General features: G+C 35.5%; 1 protein-coding gene across 1 annotated transcript in view; it reads right to left on the reverse strand.

Moving 5' to 3' along the window:
• Nucleotides 1-27257, reverse strand: part of LOC124153181 (fasciclin-2) — a 60940-nt gene that overhangs the window by 18749 nt on the left and 14934 nt on the right. Inside the window, exons 2-12 of the mRNA XM_046526283.1 lie at nt 23925-24111; nt 20298-20315; nt 16342-16499; nt 12722-12856; nt 12462-12592; nt 11223-12050; nt 8274-8415; nt 7782-7910; nt 6770-7059; nt 6223-6409; nt 1969-1986 (exon numbers count right to left, since the gene is read on the reverse strand). Of these exons, the coding sequence (XP_046382239.1) occupies nt 1969-1986; nt 6223-6409; nt 6770-7059; nt 7782-7910; nt 8274-8415; nt 11223-12050; nt 12462-12592; nt 12722-12856; nt 16342-16499; nt 20298-20315; nt 23925-24111 (2223 nt within the window). The remainder of the gene's footprint in view (nt 1-1968; nt 1987-6222; nt 6410-6769; nt 7060-7781; nt 7911-8273; nt 8416-11222; nt 12051-12461; nt 12593-12721; nt 12857-16341; nt 16500-20297; nt 20316-23924; nt 24112-27257) is intronic.

The raw sequence follows: 27257 nt of genomic DNA on the forward strand, positions 1-27257 counted from the left end.
TAACACTTAAAATTATGATTTGTAACGAGAAAACCACCAATGCCATTGTTAGTCGTAAATTTGGAATGAAATGCTCAACAAATTAAATGCTCAGTTTAATTCCATTCCATGTTTTTTTTTTTAAACTAGGACAAGTCATTTTATTAGTTTTTTTTTTATCTTCAGGAAGATGTACCATAAATTTTACGTAACCTGTTGCAACCCATATCCACAAAATTCTTTAGAACATCTATGTAAAGTTCTACATATCCATTCACCCAAACATCCATTCAGACCACCCATCCACTTTTTTCACTGACTAGATGGTCATCTTATGTGTCTTCATCTTTATGACTGTTAGATACAGCACTTGACAAGTACAACAGAGTTTTTTTTTAATATCCTGAGAGTAGGGAATACCTTAATCCATTACAACAATTAACCCAAAACCATGACATATGCACTCTCTCATCAATTGAACACTACATAATTATTTGGTTTTGGCCTTTAACAGTAGTTTTTACAAGAAGAATCTCACTCTGCCCGGCAGTGATTTCTTACTATGTATCCTCATTCATTACCCTATATTGCGGAGTAAAAGTCAATTTGGGCAAGTAACCAAACTTAAATTTTTCTTCTAAAACTGATAATTTTGCACCACATACATTTCAGTTTACTGATTCTTTGCATGAATAATTTAGATTCAAATCTAGGATCTCATCATTACCATTCAATCACATTTTTCTCATTATCTTTAATAATTGTAAAAAGATGAAAATGCATGTATCTTAAGGCCGTGGACACAGTTTGGATGACTCATCTTTCACGTCAAAATGACTGATGATTTATTTGAAATATATCTAAAAGAAACATTTTGTCACCACAGTTAAAACATCGAATTACGATTAAAATCAAAACATCACCTTAAACCATAAGGGTTTCGCTCACCAACCACACACTTAGTACTGCTTTTTAAGACACATTTTTTTATTAAAGGTAAACCAGCTACCCTTTCTATTTTTTTTGTCATAACTTTTAGCTGAAAGATCAACTTATATGCCGCAATATACAGTACTCAAATTTCTACCTCACATGAGCTGAAATGTTTTAGAAGTAAATTTCAAATTTTTATCAACTTGATGGAATAACAGGGTTAGTAACCAATGTAGTTTTCTCTCTTAACCCCTAAGATTAAAAAAAAAAACATTAAAACATGTTCCACAATAATTATTATGATAAAAAAAAATTATATCCAGAAAAAGGCATACATGTTTTCTTTAAAAAGAGACTCCTGATAGTGAAAATGCATGGGAGAAGAAATTTAATCGAGCCATCTAGCTACTCCTGGCACAGAACAATACAGCTTCTTTTTTTTCTTCTACACTGTGAAATATAGCACGTGGGGACAAACCCCAAATTGTCATGCTCCAATCCTATGGAAGCACCATTTCCCAATCGTGCACCCCCTTCTCCCGACACTTTTCAACACACTCGCTCTCTCTCCCTCTCTCCACTTCAATGACCATTGGAAAAGTACAAACCCTTCACAGTTTTTAAAATGTGCATCCGCTCCCCCATTCCGTTTAACACACATTAATTTTTCAAGCCCGTCGCCATCAGATAGGCAAAACACCATTTTGGTCCCACAGATCCCTAACTCAGGCATACAACACCCTAGGGCGTGGGGGGTCAGCCTCGTTAAATAACTTCTTTTGGCACAAATTTACCAAAAAAAGACTCCACAATATTTAAAAATCAGCTTTTTTTTATTGTTTAAGTTTGACAGGAAAAAGGGGAATATCTTTTGTTTGGATCTTTTTCGAGTGGAATGGAAGAGGACTTGTGAGCTATGTTGGAAGGACAACAACTATTTTTAATTGCCACTGATGCTGCCTGAATATAACGTGACTAAAATTATGCTAAGGAGGGAGATTATACCAGCTGTGGCTGCAGAGGAGGAGGATGCCACTTGATCACCATAAAAAATACCTGTGTTGGAGGTGGGATCTAGAAAAGGAAAAGAGGAGAAGGAATAAAATTAGACAAATGGAAAATAAAACTGGAATGAACAAATGTTATTTCCAAGAATCTCTAAATTGTATTTTTGATAGGTCCACAGAGGATACAACTTGATTTGGCCAAAACTTTCTGCTTAAAGGATGACTGAGTTACCAAACCCCACTCTTGCTTGACAGCTCAACCCTATAAATAAGTTAATTGACAACTAAACCCCTTCAAAAATAAACTACTCATCCACCCTCACAATAAACTTACTTTTCGAGGCTACAACTTGGAGCCTGTTCCACTCTTCCTCCCTTTCTATATATTTTTAATTGATTTCTGCTCTAGTATTTACAGTTTGTACTTAATTAATACAGTGGCGTAATTAGGACTATTTTTTTGGAGGGGATGGGGCAACCTGGGTGTGTGACCCACCTCTCAGGCAACGGGAGAAGTTTTGGAAAATAATGCCTGGAAATACATTGTACATACATTATTTTGGCACTTACAATTAAACTTTAAGCAGATGCAGTAATTATTTATGTCAAAAGTACACTATATTTTAAATGTTTTTTTATTTCTCCGAGGCTTTGGGCAGGCATCTATCCACTCTTCCCCCTCCTCCCCCCCCCCCCCCCATAGTTACACCACTGCATTTATACATAGCACACATTTGATGAGCACCCATGAACGTTTAAAGGACAAACTACTCCACTCATTATGTTGCCAAAGAAAGGATTTAGGAATTACAAAGGTTGTCTGATAATTCAGAATTTGCCATCTTTTGTCTGAAATATTTTCTGCATAATTCATCCTTCCATTCCTGATCAAAAATAAATTACAGGACTGAAATTGGACAATAAATAAGTTACTGTTTCCATAGAGATGATATGGAACAAGTAGGAACTGATATTGATGCAGAAAATTTAGAGTTGGTGTAGGGCCATCTATTTTTCCAATAATGAGTATAAATACTTCTTTTGATGTAGCACAGATATAATTTTACAATTGTTTTAAAGAATACTAAGCTTTTGGGTGAAATTCCCTAGTTTGGTCTTGAAACCTTAAGATCAGGAACTACAGTTACAGATGAGACCACACCCATTTCCCATCTGAGATTACTTGGGAACTGGTCAGGCTGTTTACATAGCTTTGAATGTGAGGAAACAATGAAAGAAAAAATCTGAAATAGCCTATACCCCACTAAATTTTACTCCATTAGTTAACGAAACCATCTAGGCTGAATAGTCATCACTACAATGACTAATTAGGTGTTCAGTCTGGTAGAATACTTTAGAAGCATCCTCTGTTCCCCATCAAAAATCCAATGTCTACACTAGCAGTACATAGCAACATTAAGTAAGCATACATAAACTGAGTGTGAACTACATATTTAGCATTGGTAAGCATTTAATGGATTATACTTTGCTGGGGTATACTGAAGATTACTGTGAGATTAAAACCCTTTTTCTGCCAGTGGGTTGATCAATTAAACTTGACAAAGAGGAGTTTATCATGGGAAATTAAATTGAACTCCAATATTATTTGTAAAATAAAATGTATAATTTGCAAAAGCTGAACTTGACAAAAATATCACTTCAAGACCTTAAATAAATTGAGCTCTAATGAATACTTACAAAATCTACCCATTACGATCACTCAGCAGAAGAAAATTACTGATAATATTAGGAACAAGTTGTGGGAAAATGGCAAATTACCCCCTCTAAGAATTTGCTGGTAGTTAAAGGGTAAATAATCTCAGTTATTGAAAATTACCATATCTTTAAGCACAACTTAATCTCAAGCAATTCTAAAATCAAGGAGTGTAATATATTTTGTTAGTTTATACTTTAACACATGATAATGAAGGCACAATTATAAAATAATTCTGCAGACCCGACCAGCATGCTGAACTCTTATTAAAGTATTTTTAGCTCCTACATTGAGTGAATAGTTAGTTCAATGATATTACCAAATCGAAAACCTATCCTCAGTAAGAGAGACATATAAATGGACCACAATAGGCATGATTTAGTTTTAAGTTGCTCTACATAACTCATGAGCAATTTAATAGATTAAATCAAAAGTGGGCCTGATTTTATACTCATAGGCATAAATTAATTTTATTTTAAACATTTAGCATGAGCTGTACTCTGTAGCAATAAGTAATAATTTGAGATGCTTATTGAATTCTGCAGGGTCCCATCTAGGTTAGAGTAACATAGGCAATGGCCTGGCACCTCTACATTAACTGGGAAGGAAGTGACCACGAACAGTGGCACAGTGAGGAGGGGTCTTGGGGGTGAAAACCCCCCCCCCAGGCTCATAGAAATTTTTAAGTTAAATCTATTTTACTTAATTGGATAAATATTGCTTATAGAATAGCATGAGGATTAATAAAATATCCCTCAAAAGGCCATAAAAATCACCATTTTGAACCATTTATCTTAAATTTTTTCCAGCGGAGGGTCTGCGCACCTCCCGCGTACCCTGGAGGGTATGCAATACCCCAAGCCCCCCAGTATTAGTTGAATTAGTCTGAAACCCCCCCCCCCCCCCCTAGCCTTAATTCCTAGCTGCGCCCCTGACCACGATGATGATATGCATCTACTAAGAAAAAATGAATATCATCTTTAAAACCCTACATGTACTTGAATACTTCAAGTTAAATATTGCTGTCCATGAAGTTTCATTAGAATACTGTAGACCCTTGATAATATGAAGTCACTGGGACTGAAACAACAAGTATTGAAAATTTCAAGAATTTTTAACAAGTCAAACAAAACTATTGGTTTCATTTTTCTAAACTCATATTAATTTAGGTTATTGTTTTGAACGTTTCTGGATGTTATCCGTGAAAGTATTCTTCAATAAATGCTTTATGCAGTAGATTTTAAGACATTAAATAATGTTAAGTTTGTATTACACCTTTTATCAAGTCAAACTTATAGGTTAATATATTAAAAATCCCTGTGTTGTTAGAATTCCAGAGTAATTTCAAAGTGTAAGAAAATCATGCATAGTCCTTTTTTGTATAATAATAGAAATTTCAGGACTTATGGCCAGAAACTGAAAATAAATATTGGCACAAAAAAGTTCAATTCTCTTATAAAAAAAGTTAGCATTCTGGAGATGAAATTTTTTTAAGTCCTGAGTTGACGCTGAGGTGACAACTTCACCGAGCCCTGCCCAGACTAATGTCAGCTTTTATGAATTCCATCAGATTCTCATAGAGATGTTGTATCGATAAATATAACTTATGTTCAAGAGAAATAAACACAGGGATGGAAAAAAATCAAGGCTAAAAATTGCAGCAGGAATAATGATTTCATTATGACTTTTGTCCTGGTTTCATCATTTTAATTAATGTGACTTCCGGAGCTATTGTAGAATTTTTTAGACTAAATATTAATGTTGGAAATTCAAGAACCAGTAGTAATAAAATAAATTTATTAGTTAGTAAACATAAAAGTGTAGAATATACCACTAGGATTTTTCAAAATATAATTTGAGATAAAAATGGAAAAATGTGATTATAATACAGTAATTGTAATCTACAACAAATTAAAGTGTATAGAAGGAGGTAGATAATATTGCAGAAGTGGGTACTACCTTTTCCAAGATATCCGACTGTAATCTGTAGACATTTGTGCCTCATTATGTCCTTAAACCTTTATATGTACGCCTAAATAAACTCATTAAAATTGTTATCCATTACTGGTGGAGAAAAAAATACGTTTCTGCATCACAGAAGTTAGGAGCAAATCAGAGTTGACCTAGGGAAGGTATTGGTCCCCATAACCTGGATGTGCTAATGTCATACACTGGTTGCTTAGTTTTGGGTGATCTAGACCCTCACCCATCTAAACAGCTAAATGTATAAATAATTCATTGGTGGTAAGCCATACACTATTTAAGGAAACAATGTGAGACAATTTGGACATAGGATCTCTTTTCTCAAACCCCAGAGTCACTCTGTAAGTCCTTGTATTTTGCTCATGCATCTAAATTTAAGAGTTGAGACAATTTTCAATGGTGATATGGTGGTACTTCTTTAAGTATTGTTGGCCCTATTACTAAAGAGAACACTTATAATAGAGATGCGGTTTTGGGTAAGGTCCTTCTAACTGAAGGAATTCCATCCAAAGCCTCAAATCATTAAAACATAATGGAAAGATCAAATTCCCTCGACAGTTGGTTAAGTTTGTCAATCAAATTTAATTGAAAACTTTGGGCACTTACCCCTTGCTGTCTTCACAATTATTTGTCCAGGAGTGCTGTATCCAATTCCGTTGTGTGCTCGCAGCTCTATCTTGTAGTGAGTGTTGGCTTGAAGATTTCGCAATTCGTGGGCGGTGTGGTCGTGAGACTTCAGTTCAATAGTGTCGCACTTGTCCGATTCCTTCCAGCCTTCACTTGTTTTCTTTGCCTGATGTTAAATAATGATTGAAACACCCATTTTAAGGGTTTGTCAATTAAGGATGATTATGGAACTAGAATTCAGGAATTGCAATTTTTCACAAGAACAGGTTTGCACCACTGAATGCAAAGCATGATCGCCACTTTATTTGCAAACACGGTAATTATTTTTCAAAGCTCTGGTTTAATCATTTCAGTGGCCATTCTTGCATCTTAATATTCAGTTTAACTAATAAAAAGAGAGGATTGAATTGACTGAGAAATGCAGTTAAATAGCAGTATTTATGTGAAGTGTTGCTGTTATCGAGAATTGCAGTCACGTCCCAATAGCTTTGATAACAACCTATTCATGAACATAAATTTTACTCACGGGACAAAATTTGATGTCATATTTGTCAATTGGTTCTCCATTATCAGCAGGGATTTTCCACCGCAGTTCAAAGCGGTTTACATATGGAGACATGACCACTTCGCTCTCAGGGCCAGGATGACTGCCAAGGATGCCACTGCTCAGGATCTTTGGCTCCTCTGGATTCGATCTCTTTGGCATTGTGTGATGCTCATCGGCTGACCACTCACCAAGCCCCACATCATTTTTTGCCGCAAATCGGAAATTGTACGAGGTTTGTGGTTCTAATCCCTCCAGTATATAGGGAGAATCTGAGGATGAAGAAAGAATCAATGGAGTTTCCAAGTATTTTCCACAATGGAGCTAAGGGTGAGGATGTCGTTTTCAATGCTATCTGAGCAAGCAAATTTCAGGTCAGTGCCCAAATATCACCCGGGTTTTTTTCACGAGGATTTCAGTGGCAGAAATTAAAAGGAAAAAAAAATTCTTTGATGGTATGTACAAACCTAACCATTTTGTAAAAAAACATTGACTGAAGATACCCACACAGAAAATTAACATCTATTGGATATGTAATAGATATCTACATATAGATAAATAGTTATCTAATAGATATCTACTGTAGATATCTATTACATATATCATTGTCAAAACAGCAGCATGTCTAATAGATATCTATGGTAGATGTCTATTAGATATCCAATGGTAGATAACTATCTGGTATCTGTGTAAGGTATCAATAAGGTATCTGTGTCAGGTGGTGGGGGGTGGGAAAGACCTGACACCTGAAACAGAGGAAACACCTGACACAGATACCTATATAAAAGAATTTAAATTCCCAGCTCTTCAGAATCCCTTGAGAAAGCGACCAGCATCGGTCGGGAAACGTTGGGGCCACCCAAGAATTGACACGGCGACAAAGCCCAAAAGTTTTATTCATAATATTTTATTATCATCAAATTTATAGTAAAGTCAACCAAGTTTAGAAAGTTTACCTAGAGTGAGGTAAAATAAAAAAGGATGATCAACCTACCAATAAACCAAGTCTTGTTCCTTGCCTCATTCCAAGTCTTCCTCTCTTCCTTATACTGAACTGCATAGGCCCTTACAGGCAAACCACCATTTTCCCTTGGTCCAATGAATGAAAATGTGATTGTTGTGGCTGAACGAGAAAATAAAACATCACTATTACCCATCAATTAATGGAAAAAATCAATCTAGGTATTGCTTACTATTCACATACACCAGTATATGATTGGTATTGGTATAATTATTTTTCGACTTTAAAATTAATATTTAAGTTTCCAAATTTCCCCATCATCCAACTCCTACCTAGATTAAAATATTTGAATTTTCTACTTCAAAATTTATATTTGATAACAAAGCTAAGGTTTGCCTCAGGAGAGGATATTGATATGTAATTATCACTTGCAAAATATAGAAAATAAAATGCAGTTTTTATGTCTTTAAGGCAAAGAATATTGACTTTCAAGTCTGAGAACATTTATGAAGACTTTTCACATGCCTGTTATGACTTCCAATTTAGCTTGCAATACTTCTGAAGGCCTATGTGCTTCTCTCAGTTGAATTTCATGTTCAGCATCACCATGAACATTTGTGGCTCGGCAAACATATATTCCATAATACCTTTGGTCGTAGGGAGTTACCTTGAAAAAGTAAAATAAAATGAGAATGATGCTGTATTTCTCACAGTAAAGCAGAAGTTGCAAAAGAAAATCCACTGTAAAAAATATTGTCTTTCAAAGATATATGGTTCTAGATTCATTCCTCATTTTTTCCATGGGAAAAAAAAACAATTCAACCATGAGAGGAATTAAAGCTTCAATTACTCCAAACACTAAAATGTAATTCATTCTTCCAACACTAAAAAGGAGCTTTCCCATTATTATTAATTTCCCCATAATTTGTTCAATAGTTTTTATTAACTGATTGAAAGGATTACTTACAGTCTTTTTGTATTTTTCAATCCTATGCCAATATGAGAAGAATGAGGAAAAATATTCTACACTACTAAAGGGAAGAATGATCGCAGGCTTTCCCGGCATATCGAATCGTGGAAGGTTATTTGGGCATTCCAACGGGTCAGATTCTCCAACTCCATCTTGGCCGATGTTTTGATGAACGGGTTGTCCATTGTCATCAAGGCATGTTGAATCTCGGAAATCACCCTCCTTACATACGGATGATGGCGGTATCAACTGGGGCAGGAGTTACGTGATTGGAGGAGGATTTCCCGCCTTTTATCCCATTCCTCAAGAATGCTCCTCAGCACCTGTTACCATGAGGCACTGAGTGTGTAGACTCACGTTTCATGGTAGCGTTCAGTCGAGACTATATGCCACCATGAACCGTGACACTGACTACACAGTGCCCTGCCTCAGTTGATACCGCTGTCATCCATATATTAGGAGGACAATTTCCAAGATTCGACATGCCCTGATGACGATGGACAATTCGTTCATCGAAACATCGGCTGAGTTGGAGTTGGAGAACCTGACCCGGTGGAATGCCGGAATAACCCTCCAACACTTATAAAGGGCTTTGCAATAAGAAATCAATGAGTTGAATCATTTATGGAATGAGATATGGGCATAGTGCTTTGATTACTCGTAATAAGAATTAGGGATTAGTGAAATCCAAGCGAGATTACCAGTGGCGGCTCGTGCGTCAAATGCTAGGGGGGGCGCACTCCACAAAAAATAGTCCGACGAAAAATACGACCAAAAAGAACAAGGTGCCAGGACACAGAATTGGGACAATTTTTCCCTATATTTCCCTTAAAAAAACGAGCACTGTTGATTAATTCAAAATTGTCTTCTTGAATGTACACACAGCACTAAGAAACTTCTTAATCGGCAATTACGCACAATTAACTCCTCGAAAATGATGTCTGAACTCATTTCACTCCGTTCTTTCCGAGAGTCTTGCCGTTACTATAAGGACGACTCGAGGGAGATAGAAGTCGTGGTCCACTAATGCTGATTCAGCTGAGGGACGAATTTAAGGTCAGCAAAGGCATTCAAGCAAACAAAGGACGTCACGGACCATCTCCTTGAGTCTAAGATTCATATGTGGTAAACACACGAGACGCCAACGGGTCGCATTTGGAATAACCGTGTCTTCGAAATCATTGCCATGATATAATAGAAAATAAGTTCTAGATCGTAAAAGAAGACGACTCGACTGAGCCACAGATGGGAGCTGTAAGGATTTCCGCACTGATATGAACTCTTCGAGGCCACTTAAATCAGACCCAAGTGGGCATTTTCCGTCAGACAGCTACCACTCTGCCGCTGAGGAATTAGGTGAACATGAACTAATACAACAAGGACGGCTAGAAAAATGATGAACCTACGCACAAAAGGTGCATTGTACGCGGCACTTCATGACATTAATTGAATGACTCTATTTAAATTCGCGCTTAACGATTTAAATCATATTTAATCCTTCACCCTATCACGCACGCAACTATTTCTTAAATTATAAATCAGTGGGGAATGTTAACTGATTTTTCCTAATACTGCAGGTCTTTTGATAAATTTATCTGAAAAATAGGTACCGCATTTCTAATCATCGGGAAGATATGAATACATTGTTAAGGCCTAAATATTATAATATTAGTTTCCCCAAGGTTCTTGAAATTCGTAATCATAACAGAACTGTGTCAAATACTCGAGAATAGTTTTCCTTCGTCGGCCTTTAACTGGTTGGATTTTATGTGTTCCGGAATTCAAATACCAAAAAACGCAAGCATAATCGGATAATTTATTTACTGTAGCAATACCTACCAGTAATTAAAAATTAAAATCGTATAACTACACCCAGTACAGTGACCATTCTGAGTCCGTAGGTCCCTTTTCTGTGGCAGCACCAAGTAGACGCCAGATTATACGCCCGCCGGCCTGCGCAGCGATGTCAACTCACTCGTCGCTCTGCGCATTTTCGGACGACGTCCCAAGACTTCCATAAGACACAACGTTAGACGCGTCATAGCACCAGCGGCCCCCACCACTACCACTCTCCATATAACTGCATGGGGATGGATTGGGACGTTCTGGCCAGCGCCCCACGGCTACAAATACGAACTTCTCGCGCTATTTCTTTTCGTGTTTTTCCAACACTTTCGATGTATGGGACTGAAAAAACGCTTTGATTAATCAGATGTATAATTATAAATTAATGGATACTTATTTTTTTTACTTTTTCAAATATTTGGGAGGGGCGGCGTCCGAGAGTCCTTATGGGCAAACCGCCACTGGAGATTACATTTGAAAGTTATGATGGTCTGTTTAAAACGTAATCACTACATGCAATCATAATTCAGGAAGAAATGCACTCACAACATTTTTGTAAAAACCTTGAGATTTGACAGTCCTTAAATAAGATTTTACTGGTTAAACTTTACAGCTATGTTAAAATACCAATATATACTTCAGGAGAAAAATATCCTTACAGTGAGAGTGCTCTCCGGTCCATTTCCGATTTTAAGCATATTCTGATCATTCTCAACGTTTCTTCCATTTAACCACCATGTTATTGTGGCGTTTGGAATGGATTCAGCCAGGCAGGTCAGGTTGACAGGATTGTTATGCCACGACCACACCTGCTTCATGGGTGAGCTAGCAAAAGATGGGGAAAATTCCACTGTGACATGTCCGATCCGCTGATCTTCACCACCCTTGTTCTGCGCTACACACCAATACAAGCCATCATCTGAGCGTATCGCATTCTGCACGACAAAATTTGCTCCGGCGGTCACTTCCTCTCCTTCGATGAACTTGTCCGCATCTGTGATTGCCACTGGCTCAACGTACACATGGTCGTCATCAGGCTGGCCACCAGCGACGAATCTAGTTTGGGAGCCATATCTCTTGAAATGGATGACGGGAGGTGGCATTCCTGATGCACGACAAGTGAGCATCCCTGACTTTCCGGTTGCCATTGATGCATTGGCCAGCGACAACACACGAGGAGGAACAATCACAGACAATTGAGCACTCTGCTCAATTTTTCCAGCAGCATTTTCGGCCACACATTTAAGCTCGCCTTCATCTTCTCGGTGGACTGATAATATATTTAGAACTCCAGTATTCTTGTCTACAGAGAATCGTCCAGCAGTAGATGGATTTGTTGGGTTAGATAGGTCCTCTTTGGTAGAAGATTTAATCCACGAGTAAATTGGAGGAGGCTTACCAACAGCAAGACAAGTCATAGATGTTGCTTTTCCTTCTACAGCTTCCAAAGTCTGTAAAGGCTCTTGAAATCTAGGTGGAACATGAACCTGAAAAGGACAAATTATATTTTTAGCTTATGATGATCATCAATTAAATCGAAAATGAAGCTTGTACGTGGTGGAATGGCTCCAAATATAAGCAATAAAAGTAGGTAAAGGAAGTAACAAAGAGTGTTTTATTGCGAATTAGATCAGGAAGGCAATATTAAATGGGCATGTAGGATGAGAATAGTATTGTTTGACTTAAAATAAAAAATTCATTATTCAACATAGGGATGAAAACTTTGGTCTACATTCTACCATTCAGTCATAAACTCAATTGATAGTTTTCTTCCAGTCATATTTATTATATTTCTCCCCTCCCACCAAATTTTGTTTTAGTTTCTGCCTTGATTAACGCATCTGAATTAGCAGGGATAATCTTGAATATGTATTACAATTAAGTGCATGGACAATTACCTCCACCCTTATGCTTCTGTCGTTTAGTTCTCCTGATTTTATTACAATAGCTCTGCAGTTGTAAACACCATCATCCATCTCAGTAACATTCTTAATAAGAAGGCCATCGGTCTCAACGACATAGTGATGATCTAAGAAAGAGAATAAAATCACATTAAAGTAGTGAAGTTCAGCATATTATGACTATTGGGATTGAAAATAACTATTTCAGGAATTCATAAAGCATGATTAAGTACAGGAATAAGGGTACTGTTACTTACCAGTTTGTATCATTTCTGAGTTTTTGTACCAATCAACAATGGGTGCTGGATTTGCCTTAACTAGGCATTTAACCTTGAATGGTGCACCTAGAATAGGATATTGCTCCTCTGGTGCATCGACAAATGTGATTGCCTCTGTAAAATACAGAACAAAGATAAGGTTTACGTTAAAATTTGATTAAACATGAAAAAATCTAATGAGTCTTTTCAAAATTAATGAGATTCATTCACAAATATTAACCCTTTCGCTGCTGTTCAATCTCCGAAAACCTTCTCCTCACATGCAGCGAAAATGTTAAAATGCCTTTCGTGTGACCATGGAGCAGGTACTACCAGGATGGGCGTGGCACACCCTCTGAAGGGTCGCTAATCCGGGACCCTATCCTCGACGAACTCATCCACGCAACTTCCCGAAAAGTGACCGCTCTGACTTCATTTTGAAAATCTATCAATCAATCCGATCATCAAAAAATGATTGTTTTCATCGCACTCCTGCCGATCAAGCAATCAAGTACGTCTTTGAACCGTGTTTCTGCGATTAAAAATAACGATTTTGCTAACTTTGCAAAATGACGTGGCTGCGGACCACCGGAAAATGGCCATTTTATCAAAGTTAACATAATTGTTGTTTTTCATCGCAGAAACACGATTCAAATACGTACTTGATAGCTTGATTGGCAGGAGTGCGATGAAAACAAACATTTTGTGATGGTCGGATTGATTGATTGATTTTCATATTGCAGTCAGAGCGGTCACTTTCCGGAGGTAGGGCCCCCGCTGGTAGAGCCGATGAGACGGTCCTGCGTGGCTGAGTTCGTCGAGGATAGGGTCCCGGATTAGTGGGTCCCTTCGAAGTGCTTTGGCAAAAGTGCTGACCGCATGTCAGGGAGGAAGAAAAAGTACGTCCACCGCAGTCTGCTGTGCGGACGTACTAGGTACATCCACAGCAGTGAAAGGGTTAAACCAACCATTCAACACTTATATTTAAAGGAAGAAGTAAAAGAACAAGATTTTAAGTAAATGACCCATGAGATTTACTGTCGAAGAATATTTATGAAGGCTCCTTGGGTTTCCAAACAGATTCAGGCTCCATTTCTTCCAGCTTTTTCGATAATAACTCACTCTCCCTTTTTCAATTCAACCAGTAAGTACAGAGAATGGGACATTGTCAAAAACAAGGAGAGGAATGTAATTTAGGATGAATAGCCTTGAAGCATAAGGATATGTAATTTATTATTATTTATTTTATTATTATTTATTTGATTATTAATTTTATTTGTCCAGAAGATCATATATTACAGTGAGCCACAGAACATAGATATAGGACACGTCATGAATGTTAAATGAATCATAAAAATGTAACATACTGAACAGTAGATGTAACACTAAACAATTGAACACAATATAATAATAAGTGACATTCACATTCATTTATACATATTTTTAGGGATCAATATAGAACTCTTGGATGCTGTAGTAAGATTTGTTTACAAAATATCTTTTTAGGTCAGCTTTAAATCTGTTCATTGAGGAGATGCTCCTAAGTTTGGGGGGGAGTGAATTATATATTTTTGAGCCTATAGCTATGGGGCTTGTGTAGGAAAGTTTTCGTCTGTGGAGGGTTATGTGGATGGATGTATGTGATCTAGTTTGGTGATTATGTATATCCTGATTTAGCTTTAGTCTATGAAGGTTGAGTTTAACTAGTACACATAGTTTAAATATATAGAGACAAGGAAGCGTGAGAATTCCCAGCTTAACAAACAGTGATGATTCTCTTCTAGGTATACCCAAAATGGTTCTGAGTGCCCTCTTCTGCAGGAGAAAAGGTTTTGTTTAGGAGAGTAATTTTTGACCCCCAGAATTCAATGGCATAATTAACTATACTTAAGAAGTTACAGTGATACAGGGTCATTAGTCCTTTATGGGATAGTGAGTTGGTAAGTAATCTCAGACTATATAGGACTGTAGATAATTTAAGTAATTAAATGTTACATAAATACATAAATAAATTTAATTAAATGTTACACAAGCATGTGCAATGACTGAGTTTTTAAAGTATTTGAAAGCGAGTCGAATTTGATTAAATTTCCGAGATAAAAAGACCCACGCCCTGATCCACTGCCAACTTCTTGAGTTATTTTTAGCAAGATATTGGAGTTGCTAAAGCCCTTCATTGGACAACAAAATTACTGATATCAAACTTTTTTTCCATCCAATTACCTTTGGCACTATACAGAATTCCCTTTTCCTCACCCTTTGGCATACAAATGAGGTGCTCGAATGACATCACATGCTTTTTAAACATGTGGCAACTTTTGCAACTTTATGTTAATTTAAGAGTGAGTGAGTGATTTCAGAAGAATTTTATTTTCTTGGAAGGTATATTTCTCATAAAGAATTCATGAACCATGAATTTGAGTCAGAGTAAAAAAACTCCATTCAAATTTTAAAGCATATCCCAATAGGAAACTGTCAACCATTTGTGAAATTGTTTCGGGCTTGATTTTGTGGAAGTTATTTGATATATCCATTATAAAAGAACGCAAATGATAATTTCCACAATTTTAATTCAAAACTCAACAACCGACCATGGTATCAACCAATTGTATCTTTTTCAAGGTGATACAACCAGCACTCTCTCAGTATTTATACCCAGGCCAAGATAGGAGGGGGAGGCAAAAGGGATTTGAGTGAGGGGGTGAGAGGGGGAACAGTTTAGGTGAACAAATGAATGAAGGCTGATACCAGATACCAGTAGACATACAACAAGAGGAGCATGAGTGAAGGTTAGGGTTTAGACGTCATGGGGATGCTTAACTTTAACAAAGGTGAGTCAGTACAAAATAAAACATCATTACCAAGTCCATCCAGGCTAATGTCAATTTCGAATTTCTCCATAAAATCTAATTTAAGCCCTTGGTGATTAATACATTATACTTCTTATATTAATTATTATTATTATATTAATTATTATTATTATATTAATAATATATTATACTACAATATTGACAAAGGGCTTAAATTAGATTTTATGGAAAAATTTGAAATTGCCAATAATGTGATGGAATTTGCAATGATGTTTTATTTAATGTACTCACTCACCTTTGTTTACGTTAAGCATCCCCATGACATCAAAACACTGACCTTCACTCACGCCCCACTTGTTGTATGCTTTCTGTTATCGGCTTTCATTCATTTATTCTCCCAAACTGTTTCCTCTCCGACTTCCCTCACACCAATTCCATGTACCCCCACCTCCTACCTTGGCCTGGGTATAAATTACTGTGAGAGTGCTGGTTGCATCACCGTGACAATGAGACAATGCGTTGAAACAATGGTAGGTTGTTGAGTTTTGAAGTAAAAGTGTGAAAATTACCATTTGTGTTCTTTTATAATGGATATATCGGTATACATAACAGAAAGGGAGTCATTTTTATTTATTCTGAAAAAATCACATTCTTTAATGGTATGCATGACCTCTGGGCACCAAGGAGGACTACACATGTGTACATGAATCAGTTTTTTATATCATGGGTAATCAATATAATTATACAAAATTTTTTTATGTTAATCACCTCGAAATATTATTAAATGCTTAGTTTCTTATCAGTACATACCAATTGTTTCTATCCTCACGATTTTCCTCAATGTATCGGTGTTTGCATAAATGGCTTCACATGTGTAATTCCCAGCTTCAGTTTCAGTAAGGGATTTGATGAACAGAGCAAGGTCGCCTCCTGGCATAATTTCTGTGTACATCCTCCTCTTTAACTCACTGCAGAATAAAGATACATCACAATGATGAGTGACCACAGCAGTAGGAATGATATTAAGTTTTCGAACACAAAGTTAATGAGCATCCTAACACAAACAGGAATTTTCAACAAAAAATATCATTTCCAGAGATATCATTATTGACTTATTTGAGAAAGAAAAATGTTTCAAATACAACAGTGGTGACTAACAATCACTTTTGGACAAAACATAAAAAGAGCTCTGGTCACTAAGATTTTTAACTGCTTGGAGAGTGTTAGTAGCCTCTGAACGATTTTGAATGCGGCTATTGGATCTGATTCCTCATTATTATGAATTCTGAAAAATTTTAATTAAACAATTATAGGAAATTAAATGTCGCTTATCCAAAGGACACAATTATAATGCTCTCAAATTTCACCCAGCTACAAGAAGATTCTTTTGCATCCATTAAGACAATTGGTTCCATTTCACACATTCAATATTGGGCTATTGCAAGCAAACAACTTTTTGGATTAACTTTCAATATTAAAAAATTAATGGTTTATAAAAGATTTAATTCCCATGTCAATATTCCTAAACATCTAACATGTATAAGACATTTATCACATGAGATACTATTAATTCTTCTAAATTCACAGGTGAGTACTGAAATACAATTGACGCTACACATAAGGTTTATGACTGATTTCTGGCTTTTGACTACTTATACAACTTATCTTTTCATGCCAAAAGCAGAAATCACCTCATGTGAAAGATTAACCAAAACTGAAGTGATTAAATGTCTTGGCCTGATTTTTAAAACGAAGGAATACATTTATATATTAATAATTAATAACCTGCACTGGTGTTCATAAATTACATGAGGCACTTTTATGATACAAGTAGCAACACTGTTCATTCCGTATTTTACTGTCATGATATGCCTGCCAAATTTGCAAAATATGTTGGCAAGGACATTGAAGTTGAAAGGATAACTTTAAAAACTATTCATTCTCATCATGAACATGCATTAAACCTAAAATGAGAGGATAAAACACACAGATGCTAAGTTATTACTACTCATTCACGCTATAATGAAATCAAGCTATTAAAATATTTACAAATAATATACCACTAACATGGTGCATAAAAATTTTAGTATGTGCCATGTTCAAATGAATATGGTTTGATTCTCATTATTATGCCATACTACAGAAATATTATTCATTATGTATTTGGAAGATATCATTTTGAGGATAGGGCTAACATTGATAATTTTTCATAGGAAATTCAGAAAACCATTTCCAGTGGTATGCAAGATATAAAAAGTCCTGAAAATAGATATAAGATTTTGTCCTGCATGGGAACAATCATTTGATTCTCAGAGTTCAAAAGTTTCAAATTGATTATGTTTGCATCTTAATATAAGTACAACCACTACATATGGCAACAGGTCATACCATGAAATTTCCTGGCTTGTGTCTAGCATTCTAAAAGTCATACATATAAATATTACATAGGTATCTAATTAACACCAATAAAACATTTAACATCAATATGTATAGAGCTATACCTAAAATACCTATGCTTTGAATACCTTAGCTAGACATATTAAGTAAGTACTAAGGAAATATGTACACTTATATGCACTATTAATGCTACATGCGATAACAACAAGTAAAACATAGGCACATTTGCTGAAAAATGAGCAATTATTCATGGCAATGTTCATATGATAGTTAAAGGCCCTCAGGTTTTTTGAAGCAAAATATTTCTACAACTCCCTAATTTCTACAACAGTCAATACGCTTACATGTCATCATTACATAAGGAAGTACAAAAAGAAGATTCCTATAAAGATTCATAAAATAATTAACCTAAAGAATGGATGAGTAATCATATACATAAATGATATAGATGTTGATGAATTATAACAAAGATTAATGCAATTCAACATGAGATTGAGAGAAGAGCTGATGAGTGGAGTTGACAATTAATGGATTTCCAGCAGTGATGATTTTGCCATGATGTCACTGATTTCCAGATTAGAAATGGACTGTCGTAAATAGGTTTGAATGGTTTATGTACTATACATTTCGTAACCAAGTTGTGAGCCATTGCACAAACTCTTATTTTTACAAATACCAGAATTCATGTCATACTGTACTCAGTTCCTTAATTCATACTAATTAATTGACTTACTTTGAATTTTTTGAATACCTTAGGAATGATAAAATCTCATGAAACTCTAATGGCCTATACATCATATTTGTTAATCCAGGGAGAATTCACTCTGTGATGAAATCTTTTTTGTGATTCAGAAGTTCTACTGATGTATTATTTCTGCTAGAGTTTTACTATGACTGAAATAATGAAGGAATCACTATCCCTGGAACAATTGGAAGTTAGGTATTCTTTTATAAAGGTTTAAGAAAGGCATATTTATAAGAAAATACTGCATGCAGCGATTTACTGAGGTCTTAGCCTTATAATTAACTAGGTATTTGTATTTCATATGGTTACAATGCCTACAAGATTCATTGATAGGAAGAAGATTCTGCCTTGGAATATGCACTTTCATGTTTAATAATGTCTTTCTCAACCATCTAATTCCTAACAACTTGTTTCTTCCCATACTTCCACTTGTGTTACTTTATACACTCCATTGGTACACATTTATAAAGTTTTAATATATGCTCACTCTGCTATATAATGTATGTTTAGCAAATGGAATTGCATTGCTTATTACACATTATGGAACTTAACAATTAGGCTATGGCCATATGCCAAAAGAGAGTAACAATACATTTAAATTTGGGTGAGCTATCTTTTTTTTTGTACGCTCTTTGCCCACTCTGCAATTTGGTTTTTTCCATTGTCGTAGAAGTCCATTAACTTAGCTATAAATAGTAATGGGTTTAGCTAAGACTAGCACTGATAAAAAAAGAAATCAATCTCATAAAAGCTAATTGTTTTTTTTAGGGACATTCACTAATTCCAATTTTTAGGGACATATAAGCAGTAAAAATAATTGAAGTCATAAAATTCAATAAATATTATAAAGAACTTTTGAGATTACCATTTGGTTAATTTTCTTAAGTGTCTAGATTATTTCCTATAATCATTCCCCAACATGAATAATTCATTAAGTATATAAAAGCATGTTTATTTAATCAGAATTCTATAATTGGCAAACCTCTCTCAAAAATTTGAATGACAGAGGGCCACAAATGATATATATGCACTCATAACCAAAACTGAACTTACCTATTATTGTTCAAGTTTTAATTACATCTTTAAAATTCTTAAATGAAAAAAATTAAAATCAGATACATGCAAATAGCATTTTTAAAGGTTCATCACATTTGTTTCTTCAGCTTTAAAAATGAAAAACCTTCATCATTTAAAAAATTTATACACCTAAACATCGATCAACTAAGAAAATGAGCAACTATCAGTGAAGTATATCTTCTCCATGCCCAACTAATAGATAATCCATAGATGCAGGAACAGATGATGAAAGGATGACTGCATGTCAATATAATGCACATCAAAAGCACATAATACAAAATTATGAAGGCGATAATAATGTGATGGCTGGCAATGATTACGTGGTGATTGCACATAATTTAACAGAGAAATAAAGTTTGAATGATGGCGTGAAAAAAACATGTATCACAGAAGTGATGATAATGATGTTTGAATGAAATAATAAATATGCAATTATGATTGGACTAATTTTTAAAATTCATCTTCCTACAAAATCAAAAACATCAATTTCTTGCACGAATTCTAGCTCAATGGTAGCTTCAATCCAAAACTCCCAAGCCAATGTTACCTTGAGTCCTGTCCTTCACTTGAAGCAGTGACAAAAGAATAAGAAAAGGTCAGACAAGCCTCCAACAAAAGAAAATTCTCTAAAAAAAGAAATTTTCTCTTGAGGTGACAGAGGAAGAAATGACATATCACATGTTATAAAAATATATCTAAACACAGATTAACAGTGAAAGTCATTTTGGAAGAAAGATAAGATGAAGCTCATTTTCTGGACAACGCTGAACAAATTATGCACTGAATATCTACAATTCAATTGTGTTTTACATATACCTCATTCATATCTCCATCCTAAGTTACTGCAAAATGAGGAATAACACGTTTATGATAATACATCACCAAAAATCTGTCAACCCCAAAATTTGATATACTTAACACTTCAAAAATAAAATCATTATGTGTTCTCATGTAAAAAAAAGGATAAGACACTTGAAACTCACTTCATCCTCCAGTGAAAAATTGGAAGATATGAGAAACATAGAGGGTTCAGATGTATGAAGCTATATTTCTTAAATCAGCAAAAAAAGTTTTATGGAAAATATTCATAGATCACTTAATTTGAGCCCGATGTTATACCAAGCGGATACATAGATGAAAGAAGGAAGGAGAAAGATAAGAAATACATGAAAGATTCAAGATATTGCTATGGAATGGAATAGAAAAAAATCAGAGGGAGTTAGATATAGCATGAAATGGGACGATTCTGGAAAAGATGAGTGAGAAAAGATGATTAATTGGAAAAGCAAGATAGAGAAAGACCACATGAATGAAAAAATGCTAAGAAAAGATATCTTTCCGAAGAGAATATTAAAAGGAAAGATCGATCGTAAGAGAAAGAGAGAAGATGCAACAAGCTATTACTATTAGTGAGAGCTGGTATGATGAGCAGAAGCTATGAAGTGAATAAGGGATTGCAGCACAGAATTGAGGAGCAAAGAAGAAGCAGTTCATGTGAAACCTGTCAGAGGATAGTTCACCACTGAGGTACATTTAAGTAACTCAAGAATACTCGATAGGCTAAAAGACAACAATTATCCACAAGAAATTTTACCCTCATGTTCGATAATGCATAGTAATTACACCTTCGCAATGATAGAAAAATTATTTAAGGTTTGATTATCAACCTTTAAAAATAAGGAAATAACAAATAACATGAATCAATTTCATCATTCTTCTGAATCTTTGAATCACCTTTTAACCTATTATTTTATTTCACATCAATGACTGTCCCAAAAATAATATGTTCCATGCAGTGACAGATTAAGGGACCCCTGTAATTTCTAGAAAGCGAAAAAGATGAGATTTTTTATGATGGCTCTCCAATGAAAGTTTTTACTTCACCAGCTCAACAAACAATGGTTAAAAATAATCAATGAGAATCGAAAAAGCCACTAGCCTAAGTATATCAGACCTCAAATGTATTAGGCAATGAGGTACTACATTTCACCAATGTGCTGAGCTAAATTATGAATTCCACCACCGTAACAATGACCTTAGCCCACTTTGGCTCCAAATCAGCCACTCATGCAAATAGCAATTGCATAGTTTACTTGATTATTTTGTGTGAGTACGACTAAAGCAAATATGTGAATTTAATTCAGGTTTATTATTTTAATGAATTGTTTTTACTAATATGTACGTGTTGGTCAGAAAAAGAAATAGAAAATTTCTTGTTTACTGGAATAATATTGCATGGGAAACAATCCCCAATGTAAAGACAAGATAGTTCCTTGAATTTTTCTTTAAGTTGGACTTCTTACGTATAAAGATATGCATCTCAAATTTTATTTCATATCAAGTAGATGCTACAGCCACTTCCACACTGGCTACCTCTCTACACTTTACTATTATGCTTAAAGACTTTTTTTCAAATTTATTTAACCAATATTCACTTGGAATAAATTTTTGACAGAAAGCCATCCTAAAAACTGACATATAGCAATGATATGAATTATCTTGCAAAACTTCACGAACTCATAAGTAACTACCATAAGCTAAGTCATCCATAACATATGAATTTCTTGTGGATTATATGCCTTTTCATGGAGAACCAACATGTTTACTTTTCAAATATTTATGAATTTTTATTATTGAAAATTCACAAGAGCCTTCATTATGCAGAGTTTACAATGGAATGTAAACCCTATTGAAAGTTGATTAAAATATTAGGTGTTCTCCATTGCTATAGTATCACTTCAAGGGCTTAAATTATGTTGAGTATCAGGGATATATATATATATATTCAGCACTGAGGATAGCGGATCAATCCGCTGAAACGTCTGAACGTTTTTTTGTGAGTGTCCCCTTTTTTACGTGTGTCTATGTTTTTATTAGTACAATTTTTGTTCGTTCGCCTCGATCGGCCATATACTTATATTATCGCTTAGTGCGCTTTCATCAAGATTTTATATATATATATATATACACCAATCGCTGATATCCCAAAAAATTGATTCTATGGGTTCATGGCTGTCAAAAGCTGCTGCAATTAATACATCAACTTTAGATATTTATCTTGAAGTTTGCTGAAGAAAATAAGTTCAATTAGAAGAGATATTAAAATAAATACGTTAATATTATGTATACATATGTATGTATAATTCATGGAATATGATGGCATTAAGGTGTACTAAAAATACAGAGATATGCAAATATGTCAAGATCTTTAATGCCAACCATTAAAAACCCTCCAAGAAATGTAAATACATAATTAGTAATGGTATCCTAAGGCATGAGATTTCTGAGCACTTCACATTCTCAAGCCAGAGGGCTAACGCACTTATATGCTGTAAGTGAAAATTGAAAAGATAAATGCTTGCATAAAACTCTTACATGTGATTAATGGAATTAAAATTCTGTACTGACGCTATGGAAACTAAATATTGTTCAAATTTAAAGTAATCATTCATCTCTGAATATATATCATAGACCAAGGTTATACAGAAGTAAACTACTCAATAAAATAATAGCTATGGAATAATATGTTTTAGTTTAGTCCCTTGGGGAAAATATGATTATTTAAATATGAGACAAATATTAAAGAACATAAATCATTTAATACTAGTTTAATACTATTATTAATTTAACCTCTGGCTATGAACTAAACATGGAGATTTCCTTACAAAAAACTCCTTCAGATCTCATTCTCTGTCCCAGATGATTAAAATTACAAAATATAACACTAAATGCCATGCTATTTATTGAACCTCATTTCATGTTACCCTTAGGCCAAACTCATCCAAACTATCTTTGAATCCCAAGGAAAAACTAAAAACTACCCTGAATACTCCTGAGATGTTGCAATTAATGAACACTTCATTGAGAATGACCACATAAAGCAAGTTTCAAATTAGATCTCTCCCTCTATCAGCCACCCTGACCTGAACCAAACAGAGCTATTTCAAGCCTAGAAAAAGATTTACATTTCAATTGGATGATGTCTTAGCAATAGGAAAAAATCGTTATATTTTAGCAAGATTTCTTAATAGACCTTACATAAGAAGCAAATGAAAAATTTGTCCCAAGGAATCAATGGAGCTTGCGTATTGAAGATTTTAGACAGCTCCTATAGCTTAAACGTCAGCTTTCAGCTAATGATGATTCTATAAAAGAAAATGGCTTGGATACCAACCTGTCATGTTCGACAGTCCTTCCATTCGGGTCGATCCACTTCAAATCTTGAATCAACTCGATGTTTTCGACATCAGCTCTGCAGGTGAGAAGAGCACTCTTTCCTAATGCTTTCGTTTGGACAGGTTGCGATGGAAAGATCAACAGATGCGGCGTAGGCTCCCCACTGTCTGGTACTCCAAGAGTACCTGTGAATAAAATTCCACATTCAATAAGTTTTCTCACAAACACCTGGTAACACAAGCTATGCCGTGAAATAACAACTAATACTGAGGCTTAGGGTTGTTAAAAATACAATAAAGGGAGGAGTTAAGTAGGAAAGTGAGAGGACGATAACACGGTTCATTGACAAAATAAAAGGGATTATGCGTAAGGGGGTATCCACAAATTACGTGAGGCGTTTAGGAGGGCCGTGGGATCAAGTCTCATGTAAGGGTGTTTTCAGTTACCAAGGACATTGGGCGTATGTAAAAATATTGTTAGTCCAGTCTCAGATAGAACAGGGTACACAGAGACGACGAGAAGTGTACCTTGAGCTTCTATGCTTTTGGGGTGGAGATTTTCCCTCACCACATGGGTCAGGTTATCCCAATAGGAGGGAACACTCAAAATTAAAAATTGGTTTTCGCTATTTATAACCAAAAAGATATGATTGAAAAACACACACGCCAAATTTTAGAGCTCAAAGTCGATTTTTAACCGAGATAAGTAGCTTTGAAAGTCCGCTAGGAGCTTCGGCCACGCCCACGGCGCGAAACGTATTTCTATTGGCTGACGCCGCGTGACGTGTGAACCTCATGAATGTCGCGAGAGTAACGCTTGAAGAAGCCGTAAACACACTGCGTTCGTGGAAATAGTGGTCAAAAGTTTATCGTCATGGCGAAACACAATGTTAATTTTGTTCTGGGAGATACCAGAAGTGTACTGACATTATTAACACGGACTCTGGACAATTTTTCGTCTAAAAAAGAATCATTTCTTTGAAATGAAACTTCTCACGATGAAATGTTTACACTTTTGAAAGAGACAGTAATCATGGCAATTATCGTGGATGTTTGTTTTTTGTGGACTTACCATCATAAAACCATTTAATTATTACTGGTTTTTAGTTTCCGGATGTAAATTGTGAAATAAATGAACAAATGTGCTATAGCTACAGCTGTTTTCTTGCCCTCTGAAGGGAGGGAATTCGGGGTTCTCTCCGTTACTTTTAGGATTAGCATTCACATTTCGTTGGAACAGAATTTTTTAAAGCAGAGGTCTCGCTTTGGTCCACTTATGTTCCCGATAAATGTTCAAGTCAGTTTCCTTCTATGAAAAATGGTAAACAATTGTCATCAAAATGAAAGAGTAACTCAGAGATGGGGATTTTGACATGAAAATATCCGTAAGTTCACTTATATTTACATCAGAATTACACGTACAGTCACTTTCAAAAGTTTTAGGACAAAGTTTGTGGCACCACTTCTGCTTCTCAAGGAAATTTAGTATCCTATACTCCTTTCGTAGTTATCTGCTGCACTCCGCTGACATTCCGCTTGTGATTATATACATGCACACAAAGGGACAAATTATATTATACTGCAAATTTATCATTCCCCTTCTATTTACGTAGGGTGTAATGATTATTTCGTGAGCATTTACTGCTTACTTGCACCGGTTTTTACCCTTAGTGGTTAAAGTAATTATTAAATGATTTTTGACATGTAATGGATTCGCCGCGGCGCGGCGGTGGCCTAGTGAGCAATGCTTTGAGCTCGGGTAGTGAAGATTGAGGGGTCGGGACTGTCTCTCATAATTTTTTTAGCTTCTTTTCCTACTTATTAATAGGTTTTTTATAATCGTAATTTCGCTGTATTTGATATTATGCTTTTATTATTGCCGATGTGAAGTTTTAAAATTAAGAGTAAAATGGTGGACAAAATCCTGGCGTTAGCGTATAGTTTGAAGCCTGGCGAAAGGAGTCACTCATTATATTTTATTGTTTGACAATTATTCTGTTTAGATTGATGATAGTTCAAACTATTTGATAGTATTCATCCAATAAGTATTTGCCTCCGATTTCTCTGTTTTTTTTGTAAGATTTTCAAGGTTATCTGTGTTTATTATTTACTATTTCTTCTTCTATTTAAAGACCTGGCGGCACCGGGAGTCAAATGTGCTTATTTCTGCTCATTGTGAGTAATTCGATATCGCAGTGTTCCTGGAGTACAAATTTGAGATTATCATGTATTAGTTTGTACTATTTGTCACATCACCGGGTTAGCGTCGAAGACTCTTTCCGTTGCAGTGGTTGCCTTTTAATGCGTAAGATAGAAACAAAGAGTGAAAACCAGTGCAAATATGCAGTAAATGCACACGAAATAATCATTATATCCAACATAAATTGAAGCAGAATGATATATTTGCAATTAAAAATTAAAATTCCCCGATGAGTGCGTATATATTTAAGCACATACGAAATTTTTGCGATGTGCGCTCAAAGACAACAAAAGGAGTAATGGAAACTAAATCTCTTTAAGAAGCAGAAGTGATTTACATTAAAATGACCCTCACACATTCTATAACAGCCTATTTCTGAAGGAATATGCAGTCTCCGTGCAGCGTCGCACCACCGCCTTCCCCGGTCTGGGTCGTTTGGCACCACAAAAAATACTTTTCTGGCGTTTAACGAGAGGTAAATTTACATCTCGGCATACAACAATATACATAAGGTTTCCTCCCACGCATTTAAAATTCTCCGTTTTATATAGTATTTACTTATACTCGAAATAACGTATACGACAATGCACTCCTTATGCAAGCAATGCAGACATCATGAGGTTCACACGTCATCAACATGGCGTCGCCCGAGAAATACGTTTTTGGCGCGGAATTCAAGTTGAAACTTCAAACTGCTCTAGGGGCGAAATTATTCTGCGCTCAATGGTAAAATTTGGTGAGAGCCTTTCTTACACCCATTGCTATATAAATCAGATAAAATATTTGGTAGTGTAATCCCTTCTATTGTTTGCTCACGGAATATACAACCTGGGAGTTATACAACTTAGCATTGCACATGAGAAATGCTGGTTGCATACAACGTCACCGGTATATCTAAAGGCCGTTTTACACGGTACACGGAATTGCGCAGGTTAGAGCTGCATTAATTTCTAAAATGGCGTGGAATTGCGCGAATGCATGAACGAAATTAGAACAGGGGCTATTTTGCCGTCTCGCATCCACGCATTCTCGCATGTGTTCTAGCAATTCACCGCTTTACACGACGCAATTTTGATTGCGCCTTCACACGTACGTCAGACAGCGCAATTCCGTGTACCGTGTAAAACGGCCT

This window comes from Ischnura elegans, chromosome 2, assembly GCF_921293095.1.
Source record: "Ischnura elegans chromosome 2, ioIscEleg1.1, whole genome shotgun sequence".
NCBI lineage: Eukaryota > Metazoa > Arthropoda > Insecta > Odonata > Coenagrionidae > Ischnura > Ischnura elegans.